The sequence below is a fragment of the Pezoporus flaviventris genome, unplaced genomic scaffold (genome assembly GCF_033815535.1).
Source record: "Pezoporus flaviventris isolate CSIRO_AGI_PZ_B2104156 unplaced genomic scaffold, CSIRO_AGI_Pfla_v1 ptg000031l, whole genome shotgun sequence".
Taxonomy (NCBI): domain Eukaryota; kingdom Metazoa; phylum Chordata; class Aves; order Psittaciformes; family Psittacidae; genus Pezoporus; species Pezoporus flaviventris.
The window spans coordinates 63,788,894-63,812,488 of NW_026892579.1; the positions used below are offsets into that span (position 1 = coordinate 63,788,894).

Consider the following 23,595-nt stretch of genomic DNA (forward strand, 5'->3'; position numbering starts at 1 on the left):
ATGAATGACTTTAGATTCTCTCTGAATCACATGAAATACAGAGAGGAAAATGGACTTGTACTTCTCATTTTTTGATCAATAACAGAACAGAAGGGAAAATAAACCTGAAGCAAGTCAGTCCAGACTATTACTTTAAATGGAGAGCTTCAGAATACAAGTTATTCCTTTGGTATAGATGGGGAACGTGGCATTTACTCCTGTTTCCGTTTGCTATGACTTAGTAGCTTGCAAGAAGAACCCAAACAGGGGTTTTGTTTAAGTGATGTTTCAATAACAGGCTTCTTAAAACCGTGAGACAGGACGAGCCTGTGTTTACCAAAGTGACACCCCATCAAAGCAGAAACAATAGATGACAATGCGACTGAGAAGCAAAGAGGAAAATGACGCAAAGAGCAACACCCACAGCATTCAATCCATTGCGACTTACGCTTTTTCCAGAAACGCATCCCTTGACATGTTCTGTGCCAACAGATTTGTTGCCAAACTGAACACTTCATCAGACCATTCCTACAAAGAGAAAACGCCATTAAATAAGACTTAGTTTCGATGTTTACTTACACAAGGCAAAACAGCTCTGACCATGATATTGTTAGTAAAAAGGGCCTAATTAAAGCCTGAACTTGATCTTTTCCAATCGCAGCTTCCCTCCTCATCTGTGAGTCCTGATTTGCTCGTGCTGCGAGGAAATAAAGACTGATAGAAACTGTATTTTTAAAGGTAGCTTATTCCGCTGAACTGAAAAAGAAATAAATCATATGGATAAATGCCCCATGCAAAACTCATTCCAGTTCCTGGAGGATGTGAAATAAATGTCCCAGAAAAATACATGTTCTTGTGTGTTGGACACTGCTCTGGTTGACAGGCTGAGGGTTAAAAAAAGAGCCTCTTTACCACCATTCTTATAAAAAGAAGCTGAAATGGGCTTAAATCCCTCCAAAGACAAACAGAACTGACAGGGTGGGATACAGACCATACCATAGCAGGTCTCTTGTGTCAGTATCCCCTCCTGTAGGAGTGCATTGTAAGAGCCTCTACACCACACTCTCTACAGGTCATGAAGTGATTCAGACAACAAATGTCACACCTGATAGTTATGGTGGATACCAAATTAAGAACTGTAAGTACTGACTTTACCTTAGCTCTTACAGCCAACATAAGTAACATGCTTAACCCCCCCCAACACAGCAGAAATATATAGGAATAAATCTAAATTACTCTGATATGCAAGGAAGAAGATGCAACTTCAAATAGAAAAGCTGTTTTGCTCCCTACTGCACACTCTTACATGTGGTCCTATCCCTCTCTAAATTGTTTCCCTCTTGCTACACTGACATAGGGAAGAAATGTCCTCCAGCTGCTGATGGAGGCTTCCTTGGCTCTCCCTTACTTTTCCTCTCTTATTTTTCTCACTTCTATTCACGCTGCTGAAGTCTTTCCCTTAAGTCTCAGACCTTCCTGGGTTCCCAGCAAGGCTGATCCAAGTTTAGACTCTCACTGCCTGCCCTGTCGCTCTCCTCCCTTGCAGGTCCCTCCGGCAGCTTTTCATTCACAACTTCAGGGCACTTTTCTCCTTGCTGGCTTTGTGCTTATTTATAGTCTTTAATTGCAATCCTTTCAAATCACAACTGCAGTTTAGCACTGGCTTTCTTTCACTCCTTCAAGAGAATGGCATGAAAATAAACATTGCCTTTTGCCTTTGCAAAGAATGTGAGGTTTACTTTTTATAACCTGATGAAGTTTTCTAGGTGCCCTTTGAAACCAAAATTGAGTTTCCTTTCTTTCCAATCCAGATCCACAATCCCCACTGCCACACAGGCTCTCTTTGGGAGTAATTCATTCTCCCTAGCTCTTCCTTTCGAGATACAAAAACCGGATTATTTCATTCTGACAGGAACTGATCATGATGGAAAGCATCACTGACTTCTAATGAAACATGTTGCTACATCACTTTGGAGCTTATGAGCTTGTTTTCCCAAGCTTGACAGGTTCCCAAGTTTGACAGGTTCACAAGTTACAATGTTTTCTATTTTTTAACATGCTAAGGTTTTCTCCTTAAGGTTACCAGATCTTGATCCTGAAACTGGTGTCATGCAGCCACTCCCAACAAGGAGGAGATAAGCCCACCTATGCACCTCCTGTTACATGGGTCTCTGACAGCCTCCAGCTATCAGATCCTCAAGTCCACACCATTTACAACCTCACCCCTGAGCAGCTGTGATAACACACCTCCTCCTGACTGCTATTTCTGGCAGAGAAACCTTCCTCCCTCAGCCCCAGCCTCATTGTTCTGGAGGCAAACCACTGTGCTGAGCTGGCCCTTCCCTCCACCTCTCGTGACCACTTCCATTTTGCGGCTTAAATTGTTTTTCCTTCTCAGGTCTAATGTGAAAAGCCAGGGGTGTGAGAAAGAAGAGGAGTCGGGTTCATTAGTAACACAACTGCTTTGCTGTGACTCCTGGAACAGAAAGTGTATTAAGGGCAGCATCTGTTTTTCTTCTTGGCAACTCATTTTTCCAGGCTCGGAATAGGCTCATCTTGTAAACACTGCTTTGTTTCAGCACTAATAATAGCAGTTAAAACTTCTCCCTGTGACACTAACGGCTGCAGAGATTATTGGCAATATAAATGATGATTGAGACATTGAAAATATGTTAGCTTTTAACTGATCTTGATAGGATTTGGTTTGATCCTACTGGTTCTGCTGGGCTTAAACTGAAGTATTTTGTAGAACATGGAATTGGGGCACCTCAGGAGTATCCCACACCCTGGCTCTTCCTTCTCTTTGTCCCCATGCTTGTTGACAGGAATGCAAGAGGAACTCGATTATTATGTGCCTGTCACAAGCATTATTTGTATAAACAGTCTTGCCATGTTCCTTTGCTAGCTTTTCCTGGCTCTTCAAAGCCATCAAATGCTCTTGCCAAATATTCTAAGGGCTACCTACAGGCTGAGCCATTTCTGACGATGCAGGTGCCAAGTCAACAACACTTGCTCGTTGCCTCTCCCATTTTAGGGCCTTAATTCCAGCCACCCCAGAGCCGCAGCCAAAAAAATCAAGGTCAGAAAATAAGCCAAGGATCATATCATCTTTCCAGTCAGTGGTCTGAACCCACAGCAGGAGGGGGAACAACAGCCCTGAGCACAGACCTGAAGAAATAAAGGAGATGCTGACTGACTTTGATGGGCTTGCACCAAGCTGTGAGCCAAGATGCGTCTTGCTGCTTCAGCTACCAAATGGCTCCGTTTCCTTGGGTTTGCTGCATGACACAGAGCAAAGCCCACACTCTAACCCCAAGCACAACGTACCCTGCAGCCATCTTTACCAGCAGCAGCAATTCCAGAAGGCAGCTCTCAGTGAGAGCGCTCCGCAGGGTAGAAAACTGTTACGTGCAGAAAGAAAACAGCCTGCTGTGGAAAGGTTCTAACAGCCTTCGAATCACTATAGTGATTCAGAGGCTGCAGACTCCTGTACAGACTCCTGTACAGGAGCAACACAATAGGAAAACGTAAATCTGGGTATTTTGAAATATGACCGTACTAGTGCCAACAAACTGCAGACTGGAAGGCTCTGATCCGGTTTGGTAGCAGAAGAAGCCAGCCTTCCGCCATTCAACTCCAACCAAGTCCCATCCATCATGATAAGAACTCTCTGAACTCAATCTCCTCTCGGCTACGTCCTGTTACACTAATTTATATCGTTCCTGTGAACTTTACTAACAGATTATTTAACTGTTCTGTGCTTTGGCAGGTAGCGTATAAGCAGCAGTTCATTTGGAAATCTGTTGCTCAGTGAAGTAATTCCTCTATTACATGCATCAGGATATCTATGATAAGACATAACAGAAGAAATGAGACCTTTTTCATGAGAAAAGACAGCACACATTCTTGAAAACACTTCCTTCAAATCAGAAGTGACTACGTGTGAAGGCAGTGCTTCTTGCACATGTGTTTTTGGTGGGAGGTTAACAAAGCAAGCTGCTCAAATTCCACACTTCTGGCATCCTCATGAATTTTAGTTAAAAATGCAGCAAATAGATGTGAATTTATACAGTTTGCTTTATCGTTTTATTACACTGATCAAGCCCTTACATATGCCAGGGAAGTTGGACAAATAAAGAGGTATGCTGGAAAGCAAAGCATAGCCCAAGTTTTGAATCACCTTTGATGATATCATTTAATTTATAGAGGAATTTGTCAGCTCTTACTGATGGATCTTATCCAAAGCTCATCAAACCAAGGAGAAACAGATTTCCTTGGCCTCTAGATAAGGGCCAGTGTGGCCAGGATGGACTAGGGCGATGAGAGCAGAACTGGCATGAGAGGCACAAAACAGAGTGAGAGAAAAGAGAAGGGAAAGATGAAACATTCGCTTTTGAAGTTCATGGATTCGGGAAGGGAATAAAATCCTGTAGAGCACACACAGATGTTCACAGGTTGGATGACTTCATGTTGATAACAAAGGCAGAAAAAGAGCATCTGCTCAGAATAGGGTTTGACAATAAACTTCTTCCTTTATCCTGGTTGCTGCAGCACTATGTGTATGGACAGGCACAGGCACACCTGTCTGAAAATAAGCAAGCACTGTATCAGTGCTACTTCTCTCCATCGTCAAGACATAGGATCATAGAATAGTTTGGGTTGGAAACGACCTTAAGATCATCCAGTTCCAACCCCCCTGCCATGGGAAGGGACACCTCACACTAAACCATGTCACCCAAGGCTTCGTCCAAAATGGTCTTGAACACTACCAGGGATGGAGCATTCACAACTTCCCTGGGCAACCCATTCCAGTGCCTCACCACCCTAACAGGAAAGAATTTCCTCCTTATATCCAATCTAAACTTCCCCTGTTTAAGTTTTAACCCGTTACCCCTTGTCCTGTCACTACAGTCCCTAATGAAGAGTCCCTCCCCAGCATCCCTATAGGCCCCCTTCAGACCTTCAGATACTGGAAGGCTGCTATGAGGTCTCCACACAGCAATCCACTTTTAGACCATTACCTAATGAATTTCAAGCTGCATTCTTTGAGTAAACCAGCTGCACAGTGCCCTTCAGCTCATCACTAATGCACTTTAGTTACTTTCGCGTGGAGGAATGCACATAGAACAATACAAGGTGCCTGTATTGTCAGTTCTAGCTCTGTATTTGGTTTATTTAAAGCAAGTTGAACAGCCCACGTTTGTATTTTCATACTTTCCCCACAACTTGGCCAGTGGATGTCATGAACAGTTTGTAGCAGCATAGGAAGCCTCTTGCAAAGGAGGAAAACCCCATAATTGAGTAACTTTAGCTGCCTCACTAGGACCACTGGAGTTTTCTTTGCCTTTCTGCTCCAAGAAAGGATTGATTGATATTTGTTACACAACTTCAAAGATAAGGTATCGGAAATGAAGGGTTAATCCAAATAATATTCATGCACTGAAAAAGGAAAGGTGGGGGAGTTTTTCCCTGGAACGTCAGCAACAGGAAGGGTCAAAATTTGCATGTGTGATGTTGAAAACATTATGTATTTACAGGTCTTCTCCGAGCTCCCTGAAGAGATGATTTGTGCCTCATGTGCTTATTTATTACGACTGCTCTGAGTCATTACACGGGTCCTGGAGATGAGGACAAGATTCTGTGGTCTGGCTCAAGTAAAGCTGGAAAACGTTAAAAAAGGAAGAATTTTTTGATGCATTCAATAGTGATCAAAACTCAGTTTTCACTGAAACAATCAGGATACTTAATGTGATCTCAAAGCAAGCACAGCTAATCCGCAGTGCTTTGAAAATCCCATCCTCAGGCCACAGTGCTTGGCTGACAAAATAGTAATTTCTTTGGTCTACCGCATATACAAATAACAAGGAAGATTTAGGTTCTTAGTTACTCAGATTGTAGGAGTTACTCAGGATTTAAAGCAGCCAAGCTTTTCTAAAACATGATTTTATCTACTGTATTTTAAGGTTCCATTATCAAACACAAAATAGCCCTAAAATACCAATTTCTGCACTCTTTTGGCTAAATGATTATAGCTCACTGACCGTGGGCTAGACAGGAAAGCATAAAAGGACATAGGCTTCTGATTTGGGTGATTTGCCCATAGTAAGGGTAACCAGTTGTTGCTGGTGAAGCTTTAGCATAACTTTGCATTTTCCATCATAGGCTTAGATAGCTGGGTTTTTTCCTCCCTGAAGTGTCGGTTCGATCGCTTTTGCAGTGTTAAGATTTCTTAACCACCCTGTGGAGTATAGCTGTGTGTTTTCAAGTCTGAAGACAGCACTTCCCACTCAGCAGTCCACAAACCACCACAAACGCAGTTTGTTTCTGTTCTTTCATAGCAGTGAGATGGTGGAATTTGTGTTTTTGCCAAGCTGACCAGTTGGCTAATGAAGATTAGCGAAGACAGAAACCTGGCAAGCAAAAATATCTCTTCCTTGCTCAAGACTTTCATCCTATGACCATTTTTCACCTGGTCTGACCACCCTTGTTGCCTGTGAGGTGACAAAATAGCTTAGTACTACTGTTAAATAACGGCAGCATACAGAGAAACTATCATTTTAGTGCAATCTAGTGCACTTGAGGATGCAAACCATGTTGAAGTGTGTTCTGTGGGTGGTTATCTGGAGGCTGTCACCAGAGTCTACCTGTATGAACGGAAATGGAAAGAGGGGTAGCTTTTGAATGTCAATTGGAAGACATAAAGCAAAGCGCTCCCACTTCAATAACCACAACTGAGTTGCATAGAAATTGGAAGAAGAGGGAAAAAAAACCCAAACAAATCAAAACCAAAAGATGTACTAACATCAAATGGAACTTGCTTGGCACAAACAACTGTGTGGTATGTTGGACAGAAAGGAAAGGACTGTACACCTGCATGGAAAAATTACTTTGCTAAGGTAATGACATTGGGCAATTCTTATCAAGGGCTATCAGTAGGCAAAATTCAATGCTCAAAACTGACCTTTGAATATGAACAGGAATATTTATATGTGTGTTAAGGTGTGTGATTGCTGACTACTTGAGTGTACAATGTAGACTGTAGATTCCCACTGCTTTGATATAGGCCAACCTTAAAAAGTCAGCTGGTTCCAAACTTGGCTCTCACAGTTGATCCATAATTCACACACACTAAGAACAAGCATAAAAGGATGGTAACTACTGAAAAATCCTGAGATGTGTTTGGAAAGTCACAGCATACATCTCACAGCTGAGTAAAAATTCATGTGTACCATTATTTTCCCAGCGTGTGTCTGAGATTTACAGCAAAGTTCTGAAGATGAGCACAAATACGAGGGGCACAAACTTTGCTAAATAAACTCCTTGAAAAAGAATGACTGCCTGTTTCCTCTTGGGTGCTGAGCAGCACAGCTCTGTAACAGAAGTGAGGTTCATTTCATAGCAATCTCCTGTTATCTCATTTATCCATATTTCAAACTAACACTTACAGAATCATAGAATAGTTAGGGTTGGAAAGGACCTTAAGATCATCCAGTTCCAACCCCCCTGCCACGGGCAGGGACACCTCACACTAAACCATGCCACCCACGGTTCTGTCCAACCTGGCCTTGAACACTGCCAGGGATGGAGCATTCACAGCCTCCCTGGGCAACCCATTCCAGTACCTGACCACCCTAACAGGAAAGAATTTCTTCCTTATATCCAATCTAAACTTCCCCTGTTTAAGTTTTAACCCATTACCCTTGTCCTGTCACTACACTCCGTAATGAAGAGTCCAACCCCAGCATCCCTATAGCCCCCCTTCAGACACTGGAAGGCTGCTATGAGGTCTCCCCTTCATAAACATTAATTTTATATGACACAGATGAATGCCATATTACCTTTGCTATATCCTCCTGGAATGCCACCAAGTTCAAGTACGAGATATTGACCAGGTCTGGGCCATAGACAACAGTTATCATTCGATTCTCCAGGCGACCTCCTGCATTCCCAGCATCCAACAGCTCGCGCAGTTTGGGATCCTGCAGGTAAACACAATGCAAAATGCAATCTTTTGCAAATACTTATACTGAAAGAGGTGATCATTTTTGCAAGTAATTTGCATTCAACTATTTAAAGTTATTAACACAGAATAAAGAGAAAAATCAGTACTGTAAATCCTTCAAAGCCTTTGAGCTCTGTATTGCAACAGTACAGGCTAAAAGCTGTCCAGCTGATGACTGCACATTCCTATTTGCAGTTATTTTTGCCTCAGAATTTAAGCACACATAAACTGTTTTGCTTGTCAAAATAACACAATCTGTCCGAAGGCTACTGGCCTTGGCAGAGAGATTCTCTATGGTTTTAATGGATTTTAGATAAACCTTAACATGAGAACTCGGGTTTTCCTGAGGAATTAAGAAGACTGGTTGGAATTAACACTAGGAAATGAATAACAGAATTCTGGTGATGCCCTCCCCTTTCATCTTCATGTTCAAACAGTCATGTATTACTTCAATACAGATATTCCATTTATATTTAATCTTTAGCTTTTTTTTTTCAGGTCTATATTCAATATAGAATGACAGAATCGTTCAGGCTGGAAAAGACTTCTAAGATCATTGAGTCCAACCACTCCCCCAGCACTGCCAAGTCCACCACCAGACCATGTCACCAAGTGCCACGTTTACACGTCTTTTAAATACCTCCAGGGATGGTGACTCAACCACTTCCCTGGGCAGCCTGTTCCGATCCTTAATATAGCAATGACTACATAGCATTTCTGTGAAGGAAAGATATGTTCAATGATTTTTATCAGCTAATAATAGCCTGAACCTCAGCTTCATTGGTAGCATGCGAGGCAAATTTCAGGTTATTTTGTGCCTCTACTGGTTGCTATTAGGCTGCAGCACTTCCAAGAAATGCACTCGGTGTTTCTCAGATCAAGAAGACTGCTTGGTGCTTGGCCTCAACATGAAGCTTATAAAGGCAAAAGACAGATGAAAAGGAGCCCTGCATGACTGACTTCAATCCTTTAGTTTGAAAGCTCAGGTTTCCTGAAAGGCAAGATTTGTCATTCTGCTACAAATACTGAGAAATGGCCAGCAAATAGCACCACTGTGGGATGATGAATTCTGTGTAGAGATCAAATGGTTTCCAAACTGACACAAATATATCCTGCAGTTCACATTTCACTCTCACTTCAACCTCCTTCCCCACTGTCTGCATATGTTTAGTGTTTATGATACTTCTTAATATTTAATAACTTTTCAATAACAATCTAAATCTCCACTGACTGTTTCAAATTCAGTTTGTTATAACATAATGATAAGCATAAGATGATAAAAAGAGCTCTTTTTTCATAGATCCTGCAGGAAATCCTGTATGAAGAAGACATCAGTCTAAAGGGCATCTCCTGATTGGTATCATATCTGCTTGTAGGCAACGGCATTATCAGTATGTTCAACAAATACATGACAAGGTTTAGGAAAGCATTTTGAAATATGATGTATTAACTGGAAAGAAAGTACAAGGCTGTCTATTGTATGATGCTGAGCCTCATTAAATACTGGGTAGGATGGCAAGCACTGCAGGAAAACAGAATAATCCTATTTGGGAGCTCTGTAAAGAACGAATATGATTGTGTGCTGAGACAAAGACAATTTCACTGGTAAACAAGTTAATGACAGGCTTTCACATAAGAGAAAACCAGAGGAGAGATGTAAAAATAGTAGCTGTGCTCCCCAGATGAGGATTTGAATGAGAAAGACAAAGTATAACTTACACCTAGGAGAAAAGCTAGAGAAATGCCCTGAAGATGCTAAGTCAGTGATGTGTATTACTAGATGGGTTACTTTCTCTTCTATTTATAGGCTGAATGTTACAAAGCTTTGTTTCATTTCTCTGGGAGATGATAACTCATCTGATTTTTACTGTCTACCGTTTCAAACCCAAAAATCAGACTGATAAATGCTTCTGCTCAAGGGCCTGTCTGGGAAGAGCATCATTCTTTCTGAACTCAAACGGAACAGGATTGTCTATCTGGTTTCATTCTTCCATATAATTGTCATTCCTTTCTTCCTTTCCCTAGCTGAACCTCTTGCTCACTCAGTGATGAACTGCATTCAATATCAACAAAAGAAGAAAGAAGAGAAACCTTCTGCTTTTGTATTTATAGTCAGCTACAGAATGTCTCTATGACGGATCGCACTTTAGTTAGTCTAAGATACGCATTAGCCATGCATCACAGAACAGAAAAGGAACATATCTGAAATGGGATGCCGCTTCCAAAGGGAATTCATCAAAAGAAAAGTTACCTGGGACTGGCTCAGGAAGGCTGTTAGAAGTACAGAGTAAGTGGCCAATCAGGCAATGTGAGTATGAATTTGCTTTTCCAAATCACAGGATTTGTCTCCATGTTTTAAAAGCAAGAAATTAGATCATTCTCTTTGGGTAGCTGGGTTTGGATGAGTAAAATACTGAATTCTTCTCTTCTCTAAGACTTACCTAACAAAGTTTGAAGCACACAGTCCCTTACAGCAATGCATTCTCTGGCTGTGACCCAGCACTCATTAATAAAAGACATAAACGTATCCTGAGCTACCTCAACGTAATCTGCCATGTGCTCCACAGACTTAAAATAGATACTTTTATTACAAGCTCAGTGAAAGAGAGTAATTTTGATGCTAACAGGATTCACATCCTTTTTGACCCCTGCCATGGGTGTATCTGCGCTTTAAGGGTGACGGATGCATTTCCATTTGTCAGTGACAACTTAGCCCTTAGCTGATGATCTAGGTCATATTACTTGGTCCTCAGATCTGAAGTACTCAAATTTAGATACCAAAGCACACTGTCAGCTCTTCACATTCCTCATGAACAGCTCTGCTCCCTTATTACCACACTTAGCTGCAAACACTATTAAGAGGATGAGCAAAATATCCTTTATCAAAACCTTGAAGACCATTAAAGCTCTATGAATTAAAGCCCTTTTTAAAATGTCAGCAAGTTTTCCTGTGGAGATGATAGGAAAAGGACATGGAAAAAACCCAAGCAAGAAGACTATATTTAGCTTCTTCTATGTAAATCGGATTATTTTGATTTTGATAATTCCATTTTGAGCAAAGAGACTGAAAGTCTGCTGCTGTTTGGAGCTGCATTCGATATGCTGGCTCACAAGTGGACAGATGAGTTTTTGGCATAAGCTCTTTGCTAGACTGGGGCCGTATTATGAACAAATTGAGTATGAGCAAACTGAGAGACATTCAGAAGAATTAGATCTATTTACTATTGATTATAGTCCTTTTTTGAACACCTGAGCTATTGAAGCTCTATCATGTTAAGGAACACACCCATGGGATCATCAGTGCCCATGTCGCTCATCAAAGTTCTCTTTGTAGCACAATGATTTAAGTCTCCTTTTATGTTTTCTGACAAAGGAGCATCCTTTCACCTCCTTTACTCACAATGTCTAGATGTCAGCTTGCTTTCTCCCTTCCAATAAAGTCTAGCAGGAGCTTCTGCTCAAAGACCTGAGCTGCCTGAAGACCTGCCTTGAAACCAGGCCAGGAAAGCCAGTTTTCCTGATGGAACACTTCTGCTGTTAGAGGGCTGACACATTCCTGAAGGAGATGTAAACTGTGAGCAGAGAAATACAGAGAAGGTGGCAAGGATGCTGTTGGCAGCACAAACAGCTTTAGAATTCAGTATAAACCAGATTAACTATGTCAAATTGAGGCAAGAGTTGGCCAGGGGACTATCTGCTCACTTGGTTAAAAACCTTCCCTATTTGGCCCTGCTGTCTCGACAAATCTATTAAAGAAAAAACACATCTTAAATCAATTCAAAACAAAACCAGAAAAGAGAAGAAAATTATCCATAAACATGAGAAATGTAACAAAAGGTTACGGCAGTCCTACACCTTTCATGAACAAATAAGGATGTTTTGTTAGAAACCAGGATCCTGGAGACAGATGGATAAAACCAGATTTCAATCAGCCTTCCAAAACTTTCTCCTGCTGCATTTTCCTTTCACTGGAAATCATTAAAATAACATAAACTTCAAGAGGCTGCTCAGCCACATTAATGACAAGCTCCACAAAGACTGCTTTCAGCTGTGGCTGGTGTTATTAAAATGCACCTCTTACCACTGAAATCCTATTGCGTTACAGTAAATGCTGCAACATCTTTTAATAAGTATCTCCAGCTCTTTAAACTGGTTTGCGAAACCTTGCAGCACTCCATCTGTCTGCAGAAAATTCCTGGTGTTTTAATACTTTGCCATATAGATATCTGTATATATGCATCTAAAAGGCTTCCATGCCTCCCGTATGAAGACAGGCTGAGGAAGTTGGGGCTGTTCAGCCTGGAGAAGAGAAGGCTGCGTGGAGACCTCAGAGCAGCCTTCCAGTATCTGAAGGGGGCCTATAGGGATGCTGGGGAGAGACTCTTCATTAGGGACTGTAGGGACAGGACAAGGGATAATGGATTAAAACTTAAGCAGGGGAAGTTTAGGTTGGATATAAGAAGGAAATTCTTTCCTGTTAGGGTGGTGAGGCACTGGAATGGGTTGCCCAGGGAGGCTGTGAATGGTCCATCCCTGGCAGTGTTAAAGGTCAGGTTGGGCAGAGCCTTGGGTGACATGGTTTAGTGTGAGGTGTCCCTGCCCATGGCAGGGGGTTGGAACTGGATGATCTTAAGGTCCTTTCCAACCCTAACTATTCTATGATTCTATGCAGTAGAACTCAAACTGCGATTTAAACACTCCATGGGGTCACCCAAGGTTTCACCTCAGGTGGAATGTGTCATCTTTTGTTACTCAAAGCTGCAGCACCATCTTGGAGAGCAGCTCTGTCTGATCCCACATTAAACAGCAGAAGAATCTGTCCAATGCTAAAGATTTTCCTTGGGGCTTAATAGTTACAGGCGATGTGATGGCCAAACTGGGTGATAAGCAAAAGATTCAGCCAGAACTTCTGGGTTCCTAACACAGTCGTGCAATTAAAGTATAGGAATTTCTGGTGTTTGAAGACATTAATTTACTATACAAAAAATCTAAAGGAGTCATTATAGGCTACACTACACATATAGTCTACACATCGTGAGTACTGTATGTTACTTATACAACATTCACCCCTGTGGATGCAAAACACCAAACACTCCCTGCCTCTAACAGCTATCAGCTGAAACTACTTTCTCAGCCATCCTAAGCAGTAAAACATTGTCTTTACGATGCCAGTTAATACTCAAGTCCTACTGAAGCAATAGGCGTGAAAGGGCTCTCAAAGCCCCCAAAAAGTAGATGCCTGAAGAAAACCCCCAAACCAAACCACTACAAACCAAACTACCACCAAACCCTATGCATAAATTTAGCATTTATCAGCTATTTTCACTACTTCTGTCAATCTGATCTGCACATTCCAAATGGTTTCTCTTTCTAGCACTAAATAAATGCCACACTCCTTACTTTAAAATGTCCTGAAGGCAATGTTTCTTTCATTAAAGCAGGGTTGCACAGAGTTATGCATTTTTTAAACTATATTACATAGCTATCGGGGTACTTCAGAATTCCGTAGACTCTACCATAATCCCAAATGGTTATATTTGTGTCCTGATATTTCAGAAGCAATTTGAAACAAAAATGGCAACAGACTTTCATCTTAGTTCCATGCTCATCAGAATGAGATTTCCAAGCATTTAAAACTGCATTTATCTTTTTCTACCTCTTTATGTATCCCAGAAGTGAGATGGGGAGGAAAGAAGCATAATTAGCTACATATGCAAAGAGTTTTCCAGGAAACACTCAGATTTGTGCTTAAATTAAACAAAGAACCTTGCTAAAATAGGAGCTTTCATTGTGACTCTGTCGAAGGCAAAACTCCCACAGATTTTCTTCAAATAGAACAATGTCTTATCTTCAGGAATGCTTTATCACAGATTGTTTATCCACAATAATGTATATACATACATATATATAGCATGGGTGTTTAATATACTTGACCCAGATTTCCATCAGATCTTAACCCTTTAAGCACCAGGTAAATTGGTATTACAAGACAGTATAAATAAGAAGCATGAAGTTTCTGTTAAAACCAGAGCACCTACCCCTATGGATAGCTAAGAACTCCAGCAGACTTCCCAAGCCCAGCTCCACTGAAGTGATCCAACCAAACTCCACAGTGCAAGCACGGATGGTCATGTATGAGTAGGAATTGCCTTCTAATAGTCCATTGAAATGATTTTACACTGCATGTGATAGGCAAAACACACAGCTATGGCCCACAAGACTTCTTACATCCATGATGACACTTAAGAGTTGCTTCCTATCTTTTTCTCTAGAGGTTAAGTGTCTCACCTTGTCCAATCCCTCCATCTGCACCTACAGCCAAACAGTAAGTAAAGCACCTCTCTGGGTAGTTATTTCCTCACCTGTGTCAGAGAGGAGTAAATTACCCACCTGATGGTCTGTGTTCTGCCTAGTGAGGATACAAGGTGCAGGTGCAAGCCATTTACAGATGTCTAACTTCTGGAGGTGAGACAACCCCACCCCATACTTCTCCTTGCCAAGGGACCATCACTCTGCATGGCCTCTTGAGCAGCTCTGAACTGCTGCTGTGCCCCAGCCTGACCCTCAGAAACAAAATGCTCTCACTAATGGGCTTAAATTTACTGTTAGCAGTCCTGATATGGATTTCAAAGACCCCTCCTGGCATACATCACCTAGCAACAGTACAGTACAGGACTAAGAACTTCTCATCAAGTGGATTGACATCTCATCCTTCACAGAAACGCACCTTTCTTCTCTCTCTCCTTCCTTTGTTGAGACCAAAGTCAAAACTATTGAGTTTATCTTTCAGCAATCCCTTTCACTGATTAAAGAGAATGTCCATACATGGGAATCACACCTACAAACTCAATGAGAGGATTTTGTCTGTCTTCCTTAATGACAGTCATGTGAAATGAATATACTCCAATTACTACATCAAAGATACTCAAAACAGTGTTCTCCAAACTCCCTCTTCTATTATTACACAGGATTCACAGGAAGTTTGATATTTAAATATGTTCATTTATATCAAGTCATTTTTACCAAATTCATTATCATTAAGCCAGAAACACCTTTAGTCCAACAATGATAAAATCTGCACTATGGTTTTGATACAAATATATCTTCATATATTTCACAACAGTGCAGCAGGATTTATGTATGACCAAAATATTTGCATATACTTCTTCTTTGAATTTTTTCTCATTTCTAGGGGTTCAGAATGGGTTCCAATTTTGCATGATATCACCATAGCTACCTATGCACAGAAATTGAGCCAGGATCTTGTTTAAACACCCGAGTCATCAAGACACCCCTTTGGTGCAGCTAAGTGAGTGTGTACAAAACAAAAGGATGGTCCTTCAAAAATGGCTCTCAATAATCTAAATTGGTTTTAAACTGACCATCTGCTCAGGTAACACAGTGGAATTCCTACCGTAAAACACAGTATCGGGTGAAAGGAATCAGAAATGCTTTAGAGACAGAGTTAGTCCCTGGAAAGGAGATCCAAGACATCCACTTACTTCCAGGACAGATCTTGCTTGGGATGTGCAGCAACACCAAACGCCTCAGATGCAACTGAAATCCAAGGCCTGTTCTTCCCATAGAGATTCTCAGGGATGAAAGGCTACCACAAATCATACATCAAAGAGTCAATCCCAATTAACCCTCTCTGAAACACTTATTCCAGAACAACAATTCCTTTTTCCAAAGTAGCTTAACCCATTTCCGTGCTTGAAGTAAGAACTTCAATACATCAAGTTTACCAGGAATGGGTTATGAAGAACTGTAAAACTACTTCTTTTTCTATGATGTAAAACTTTTGAGGAAGAGAGAATATGTGCCTGCATAAAACATACTTTTCTTTCATAGAGAAACAGGAGGTAAGCAGGTCTATACCTGTACAAATGACATTTAACTTCGGAGTGGAGATGACTGTGTCAATGTCCCCATCCAAATAGATCTCTGACTTTGAGGTCTGAAAATGCACCACCACGATGCAAGACGGGGGATATTTAAAAACATTAGATGCTATTAATCAGGGGTTTTATTACAGTTTTCCACACCACCACAATTTCTGAACCAGCAGTGACACCGCTGTTACCAGAATTTGCTGGAGACAACGCTATAAACCAACTACTCGACACCAGCTTTGCTGAAGATGCTATTTCTCCTTAAAGTACAAAGCCAGACTGACTTCTGGGGGAAAGGGGGGGATATACCCAAATGATGTCACCTTCAACGCCGTATTTGGTGAAAACAGGATTTTATATAAAATACAAAGAGAATGAATGGTACATGCTAAGGAAAAGCCGGGGGACAAAACCAGGGCCACCTCATTCCTCTTTTTCTGACCTCTCTTACAGTTCAAGTGATCTAAATCCAGCTTCCCTGCATCTCTCATGCTCTTACGACGGAACATTAAGCAAATATTCAGCCTGCATATTTATTTAGTTCTCCTCCATGCCTATGTTTCTCAGATTATTTTTTTAGGCTCATGGTATTTCTGTTTTAAATTGGTTGCAAGACTGCGTGTTCCAACCAAAACCAAGTGACAGCGTACATCATCCGAGTCAAATCAGACCAAATGTGGTATTTTTCAGTCCTCTTGGTTGTGATTAACACAAAAGTACTTCAGAGCTCAGAGTGTAAATCTTCATTTATATGGCAATTATAAAAAAGGGAAAAGACCTCGAAGCTACAACCATGCACCATCTTCCTCTAGATGTTTTCTAACTCACGTACATTTTTATCAGGTTTTATTAGCTGCAGATGGTTCATTATTTAACAATGACCTTTAAGCACACACATTCCCTTTCACTACTTTTCCTTTCTCCAAATACAGAGTTTTTCTTCAATATCATTTTAAAGGAAGAAATGAAGAGACAGAGAAGCAAAGAAACTTCTCTCGTTTCATGTTACTTCTATTAACTCATTTTCTTTGGTCTGTATGAAACTATTGATAAAAGTATTAAAGGTCTTAGAATGAAATGATTTCTACAGCAGGTTGCCCAGCATGTTAGGGCAGGAATAGCTGGAACAGCAGCTGAATTTTCACTTATCTCTAAATCTCATACGCATTGTTCTTCCTATTCTGAACGGCTGTGTAGAGTTATTTTAATAGGGTTCCTTCAGAGGTTGAGGTACAATCAGCTATTAATTTATACATCATTAGTAAAAATCTAGGATGACTGGAAGGAGCTGAATGACAGGGATTGCATCAATGCCCGCTATGCTTTCTGGAGTGCTCCATAAGGGCTGGCGTTTGATCACTTGCATTTTAATGCATTTTTTTAGCTGGTGGAAGCATGTACATCCAGACGGTCCCTAATGCTGAAAGCTCCAACTACCCACCCCACGTAAGCATAACAGATGAAACACAGAAAGCTGTAACTGAAAACATCTGACTAACGGGCTGTTTATTATTGCAACATTTCAGACATACTCATCAGGAGAAAAAAGGAGAGAAAAGATATCCTCTTTGGCCACACCAACATTGTTTTGTTCTATCTTACCTGCTTGTGAGCCGTATTTTGCTATCAATTTTTCTCCCAATTACAAAGTCATGCGTGGGATGCTTACAGCTAAAGGTTTCAATTTACCTGATTTTAATTATTGCAAACACTCACTATTCCCATTACCTCTAAGTATTTAATTCTAGGAAACTCATTTGCACTGCAGCAAAGAAAAATAAACCATTTCAGTGATAATGCTGCAACAGTCATGATTTTTTCCTTCCTGGACTGTACCAGATACTCAGCTCCAGAATATCAGACCATGAGTTTATAACCTCTTAACAGCACATCTATTTAACTACCGATTGCAAGTGACAAGCTCTCGGGTACTGTCACTTGCCACAAACCTTCAATTCATCTTGTTATGTACCAGTAACAGCAATTCAGTAGCACAAACACATTTAGGTTCTTGACATTTGTAAATGGGTGCAAATTTAGCCAGTACAGATGATCTTATTTTCTGCAGATCTCAACAGAGTCGTCCCAGCTCATGGTAACTGTCCAGCTCAATGGAAACTGGACCCAGGGTACCACAAAGGCATAGGAATGTTCATCAGCTGAAAGATGCCTTGACTCTGAAAAGAAAACTACAACCATAAAATCAGCTAAAAAGCCACATGGCAAAATCATGTAGCAGATGCCACTGCTTTGGATGGTGAAGTTAAGAGAGAGGAAGTAGTGCATAATCAAAATAAATTATTTCAGATTGCTTTCTAAAAGTTGGTCATCTTCAATTTACTCCATAGGGGATGATATTCTGCAAGCACATTTTAATCTTTATAGAAATATCTAACAGTAAAAGACTAGAAACATATTTCTGTTTTAGAAGACAACTTGATTACTGGGAAAAAAGAAGTAAAATCTACAGAGAGTATGAGTAAGAACTACAAATATGTTTCTTTGGCTGAGGAGAGAAAACAGTGAATAAATGCAGAAACTGGATCTGAGTGGCTATATGACAGCCTAACTTTACTACCTGTGAAAGTACAGGAAACATGTTTGGTCATTGCTAGGAAAAGAACATCCAAACAATAGTGTCTTTGGCAAGCAGCTGCAGAGAGAAGGAATTCTTCGAGGGATGTCATGGACATTATTTTAGGCAGTTGCTTTTGTACTCCATGGTTTTGAGGAATAATCAATGAAGAGGATACAAAAAGGGTGGCTGGATGGATTTGGGAGCAGACTCGAAGAATATAACACATCAACTTGGAGAGACCTGATGGAACTGAGTACTACATACTTGTGAGCAGCCAAACAATGTGAGAATATCAAGATACGGATGGTGGAAAATCAGTGAAAGAAAAAAAAGTGAGGGAAATGATCCTGAAAGAAAATTGACTGTATGGCACGAGGTCCACATGGAGAAAAATCCAGATGCAGACACTGGTGCAGTGAGTGACTTAGTGCATCTGAATTACTGACGTGTTATAGAACTCAAATTCACTCATGAATACACATCGCTGCCTGTACATCTGCAGATACAGAGAAGACAGCTACACTTAGAAGCAGCATCAGCAGTAACACTCAACTTTGTTCTTCAAGCTTCTCCATTCCTATTAGTTTTTCCTTATGGTTCCTAGGAGAACCAAAAGGGACAATAATTGCTGCTCTTTAAAAAGCAGACAATACCCAGTGAACACCTCTTCAGTTAAAAACACAACTGCATCCTTGATAGCCATCAACGGCTCTTGCCCACAGCGGAAACAATTCAACCTCACATGAATTAGTGACCATTGAAACCCCTTGTCTAAGCACCAATACCAGCCATTGCACTGAAATGAAGACATAACTGGAATTCTGCATTAACTCACATCCTTAACAGCTCTCCTCAAAGAGGTTAACCTGGATTTACAGTAGTTGAGAAAGGGTAAAAATTGGCACAGAAGGTTTAACAGTTATTATTTTAAAATGTGCCTTGTCCAAACTGGGCAGCTCACAAAGAATTCAATTTCTCACGTTTACAAGGTGGATCATCACTTCTCTTCTTAATATCACTTGCTAAATGCCAAAGAGACTTCTAGTTATCCAAGAATTTAATGAACTACATCCAACAATTTAAGGCTGTTTCACTTAGATAAGAGGCTTTCCAACTTGAAGGATGATAAAACAGCCTTCAAGGCAGTGGAAAATAAACCACATTTTGATGCATATAAACTACCTGAGCAGTTAGTTAATTCTAAAAATCACATTTTAGTTGGGGGAAGTCAAGTAAATCAGCTTGCCACACTGACTGCAGACCAGAACAGCACACGGGAGGCCGAAAAGTCCATTGAAAACTCCAGGCCACACTTTGTGCTTCCCCATTTCCCTTATTTCCCAAGGATCCCCAGTGGAGTATTTGAGCAAAACTATGCACTCCAGGGTTTGACCAGAATACTTCTGAAAGGTTATGTAGTGCAGTGCTTTTAGAAAAGGGAATTAAAAATATTCTGTGCACATAAGATTATGGCAGTGAGGGTACACTTTATCCAGTTGGATCCCTTCCCACACACCCTTGGAAGAACAAATAGTTACAATGCATGCAGTTTGGGAAGGAATATTCTGCAAGTATGAGAGTATCCTATATGGCACTTCCCCAGTACAACATTTTGACTCTATGGGTTTTAAAGTACAGTTTGCAGAAAGATGTATCTTAAGTGGATACAAACTACAAGACAGAATTTAATAGCTTCTCTGAAACATTTCTGGGTTTGGAGCTAGGTTTTCAGCTATCTTAAAAGACTAACTTGGTGCTTATGCAGTGATTTTAATGTGGTTTTTTTTTCATTCAGACTTATCAGATGCACTAAATTGTGTAAAGTATTTGCCCACAGAAAAACATTAGTGAAAGGCAAATGGTCCTTTCAACACGACGAACCAGTGAGGTGCTGTATCAGACCACTCTCACGACTTGAATGCCAGTCTGTACATGATTTAACAGGATATTTAAATACACCAAATCATGTACAATTATAGAATGGTTTGGACTGGAAAGGACCCTAAGAGCATTCAGTTCCAATCCCCTGCCACAGGCAGGGACACCTTCCATTAGATCAGGTTGCTCAAGGTCCTGTCCAACCTGTCCTTGCTCTGGAAGACCTCTGCATTTCCAAAACACTGTTTTGTCTCTCCATTTTGTCTCTTTAAGGTGGGAAGCTGTTGTAGTCACAGTGCAAAGCCAATTTCAACAATGATCAACTACCAGCAAGAAGCAGGAGATGGGAGGATCGGCTAAAAACGCAGCGGTTGTAGGAAGACTGATGAAGCCAGGGTTTAGTTGGAAGCTGTAAGGATTTAAGGGGGTTGGATCAGACCACAGGGAATGAGATGCACGGTTAAATCCCCGATGCTGCAACTTGCTAAAATCGGTTATGAAAAACCACACACAATGTGCAACAGAATCAGGTGATGACAACTTGGCCCTGACCTCCAACAGCAATCGTGATTCAGCTCTACCACGCGGTTCTTACGTTTTACAGCATGTATTATAATGCACTAATATCTTCCATTTCTTGAGGGTTTTGTTTTGCTCCTTTTTCCCCTCTCCTTTAACAGGAAGTAAGGAAACAAACACAAACCCTGCACATCTCTTGAGATAACAGAGGTCAAAAATACTGAATTTCAGTGTCTTCATTTCCTCCCTCTGTAAATTGAGTTTTTCTCTTTTTGCTTCTCTTGAAGCCTACTGAATTTCAGTTTTCTTATATTCCCATCAACAGCTCTTGCCTCACTGGAAGTATAAACGCATAAGAAGTCTTTTTTTCTTGAAATCGTTTTTAGAAACGCTTCATACTTACACATTGAAGTGGGCTCTAAAGTGGTGAAGGATGTAACCTCATTGCATGAATACGAATAAAGACTTTCCCTTCCTTGCATGGTTCTGTAGTTGAGAACGCTACTCTGAAAAGCCAGGAGAACCCATCCCCATATTAAGGTATATCTTGCACTAGAAAATGGCACAGTGCCCTTTATGTATTTATACCTCCTGGATCTTAGTTTAGTTTAGTGTGAGGTGTCCCTGCCCATGGCAGGGGGGTTGGAACTAGATGATATGAAGGTCCCTTCCAACCCTAACTGTTCTATGATTCTATCTTAAAAGCATCAGGATACATCTGGCTAATAATTCTGTCAGCATGGTAGTGCTTCCCACTGAGCACACCTGAGGCCCTCTTGTGAGGCCCTGCAGTTTGGGAAGGGATGCTGCAGTTTAGCCATCCCTCACCGAGAAGTTATGGCATAACTTATATGCGTGTATGTGTAGATATAAGTAGATAATTCTTCAGTCCCTCCTCCTCCAACGCAGCCTTTCTGTATTATTTTTCTTCCTATATTTCAATGTATAATGCCTCCAAAGATGACAGAGTGGTGACATCTGTAGCCTTCTGCTATGACAAGGCCTAACATGTCTTAGGGCTGCTAAACATTTAAGTACCCTTTGAAGATTTATGAAGGTGACAATTTCAGTTCTGTGGAGACGAATGCAACTGCTGAACACGGTATGTATAGAAAACCATGGGGGAAGTCCTCCACTGGTGTGAACTAACGGCATCTGTTTGCCCAGATCAGGGCTTCACATCACTTCAGTACTAAATTGCACACTTGGACAGCTCCGGTTTAGCCTTATTATTGTACATAAATAGATCTAAGAGCTAACACGGTGCACTGCATTTCTATTCTTTGCAATGTGTATGCAACACACAATAATCCCGTTATTTTACAGCGAATAAGTGAAACCTTAGTGGTTTGTTACATTTTTATGTATAACTACAGTCAGTCTATGGAAGCTTTCTGTAATTCTCTGCTACGTGAAACTTTTCAAAGGAGACTTATTATAGGAAACTGAATCCCAAATAGTACCTTGAAAATGTCTTCTAAGCCTATGAAACCAGACCTTTAGAGCAGCCTGGCTAACAAGTCTACCTGGAGCAACAGTGACCCAACCCCCAGGCAAACCAGGTGACTTTCTTCCCAAACCAAACCAACCCCTACAGATAAAAATCTTGGGTGTAATGGATTGATATTTTAAATAGAGAGATCAATAGTGCCTGGAGTCAGCCTGAATGCTTAAACTAATGACTCCCCAAAATAGCAGTAACACAAGGCCACGTGGCACATGCTGGCACCTACCTGAGATTATAGAGCGTGAGAAACACAGGGTCAAAGTCATCCAGGGACCTATTTTTCCCTTTTCCATACCATTTAGATACCGAAGCAGGTTAGTGTTTATTTTAGTTGTTTGGTTGCCTTTTCGAAAAAAGAACCTAAATTCACATCTTTGGCAACCTGGAATCCTTTGAGAAAATTGTATATTATTTATATTTATATAAGAAAATACACACACATATACATTTATACAACAATATACTATTCTATAATTCATATTTGCACCATGATCTGCTTTTAATCTCCATACACTGTAGTGGTGCTTATGGTGTCTGCCCCTTTCTGTGACTGTTTGAAAGCGGCTACTCACTGTGCAAGCACAAGTAACAACAGGGAGTAAATTCTCAGTAAGTTCCTAAATGCCTATTTTGATTTTGGTTTTAATCTTGTCTCCTAACTAAGCTACTAGAGAAAGGGAACAACAATATGCTGAGGAAGAGGACTAAACATAATGCCAGGAAACTTACTATTTGGGCAGGAAAAGAAGTACAGCTTTACACCTTCCCTTGGAAAAATACTGTGCCTGATAAAAGGAATGGTGAATGGAATCATGCCGGAGTGAAGTTCTGGGCAGAATTCCCAGAAGAAATTTATTTCTGGCTTATCAAGTTTCTAATCTGTTTTTTAAACCAGGCTACTGAATAGGTATAAATCTCCTGAATGGTATGAAACTCACAATAGAGACAGAAGCTTTTACACTGCAGTGGTGTCATCTACCCAGATATGTGACCTACTGAGTCCTTTCACTGCAATTCAAATGAGATGATACAGTAGCTTGTTCAAAATCAGAATAGTACTAACGTTTCAGATGGATTTTTAAGCTTAAAACCACCCACAACCAACCAACCAAAAAAAAAAACCCAACCACCACTGGTATTTTTAGTATTACTACAAAAGAGCAGAGAAATTTAAATGATAATGGAGAAAATTTAGGTTATAGAAAGTTAGGATGATTGACACAAATAAACTTACTACTGC

General features: G+C 40.7%; 1 protein-coding gene across 4 annotated transcripts in view; it reads right to left on the reverse strand.

Moving 5' to 3' along the window:
- PLCB1 (phospholipase C beta 1) overlaps positions 1-23,595 on the reverse strand; it is a 401,428-nt gene that overhangs the window by 149,289 nt on the left and 228,544 nt on the right. For 3 of the 4 annotated variants that reach the window (XM_061461564.1, XM_061461566.1, XM_061461565.1), the window contains exons 4-5: positions 7,818-7,958; positions 428-507 (exon numbers count right to left, since the gene is read on the reverse strand). In XM_061461564.1, coding sequence (XP_061317548.1) covers positions 428-507; positions 7,818-7,958 — 221 coding nt within the window. Of the gene's footprint in view, positions 1-427; positions 508-7,817; positions 7,959-14,019; positions 14,198-23,595 lie in introns of those variants that run through there. The other variant, XM_061461567.1, reaches the window with a different exon arrangement.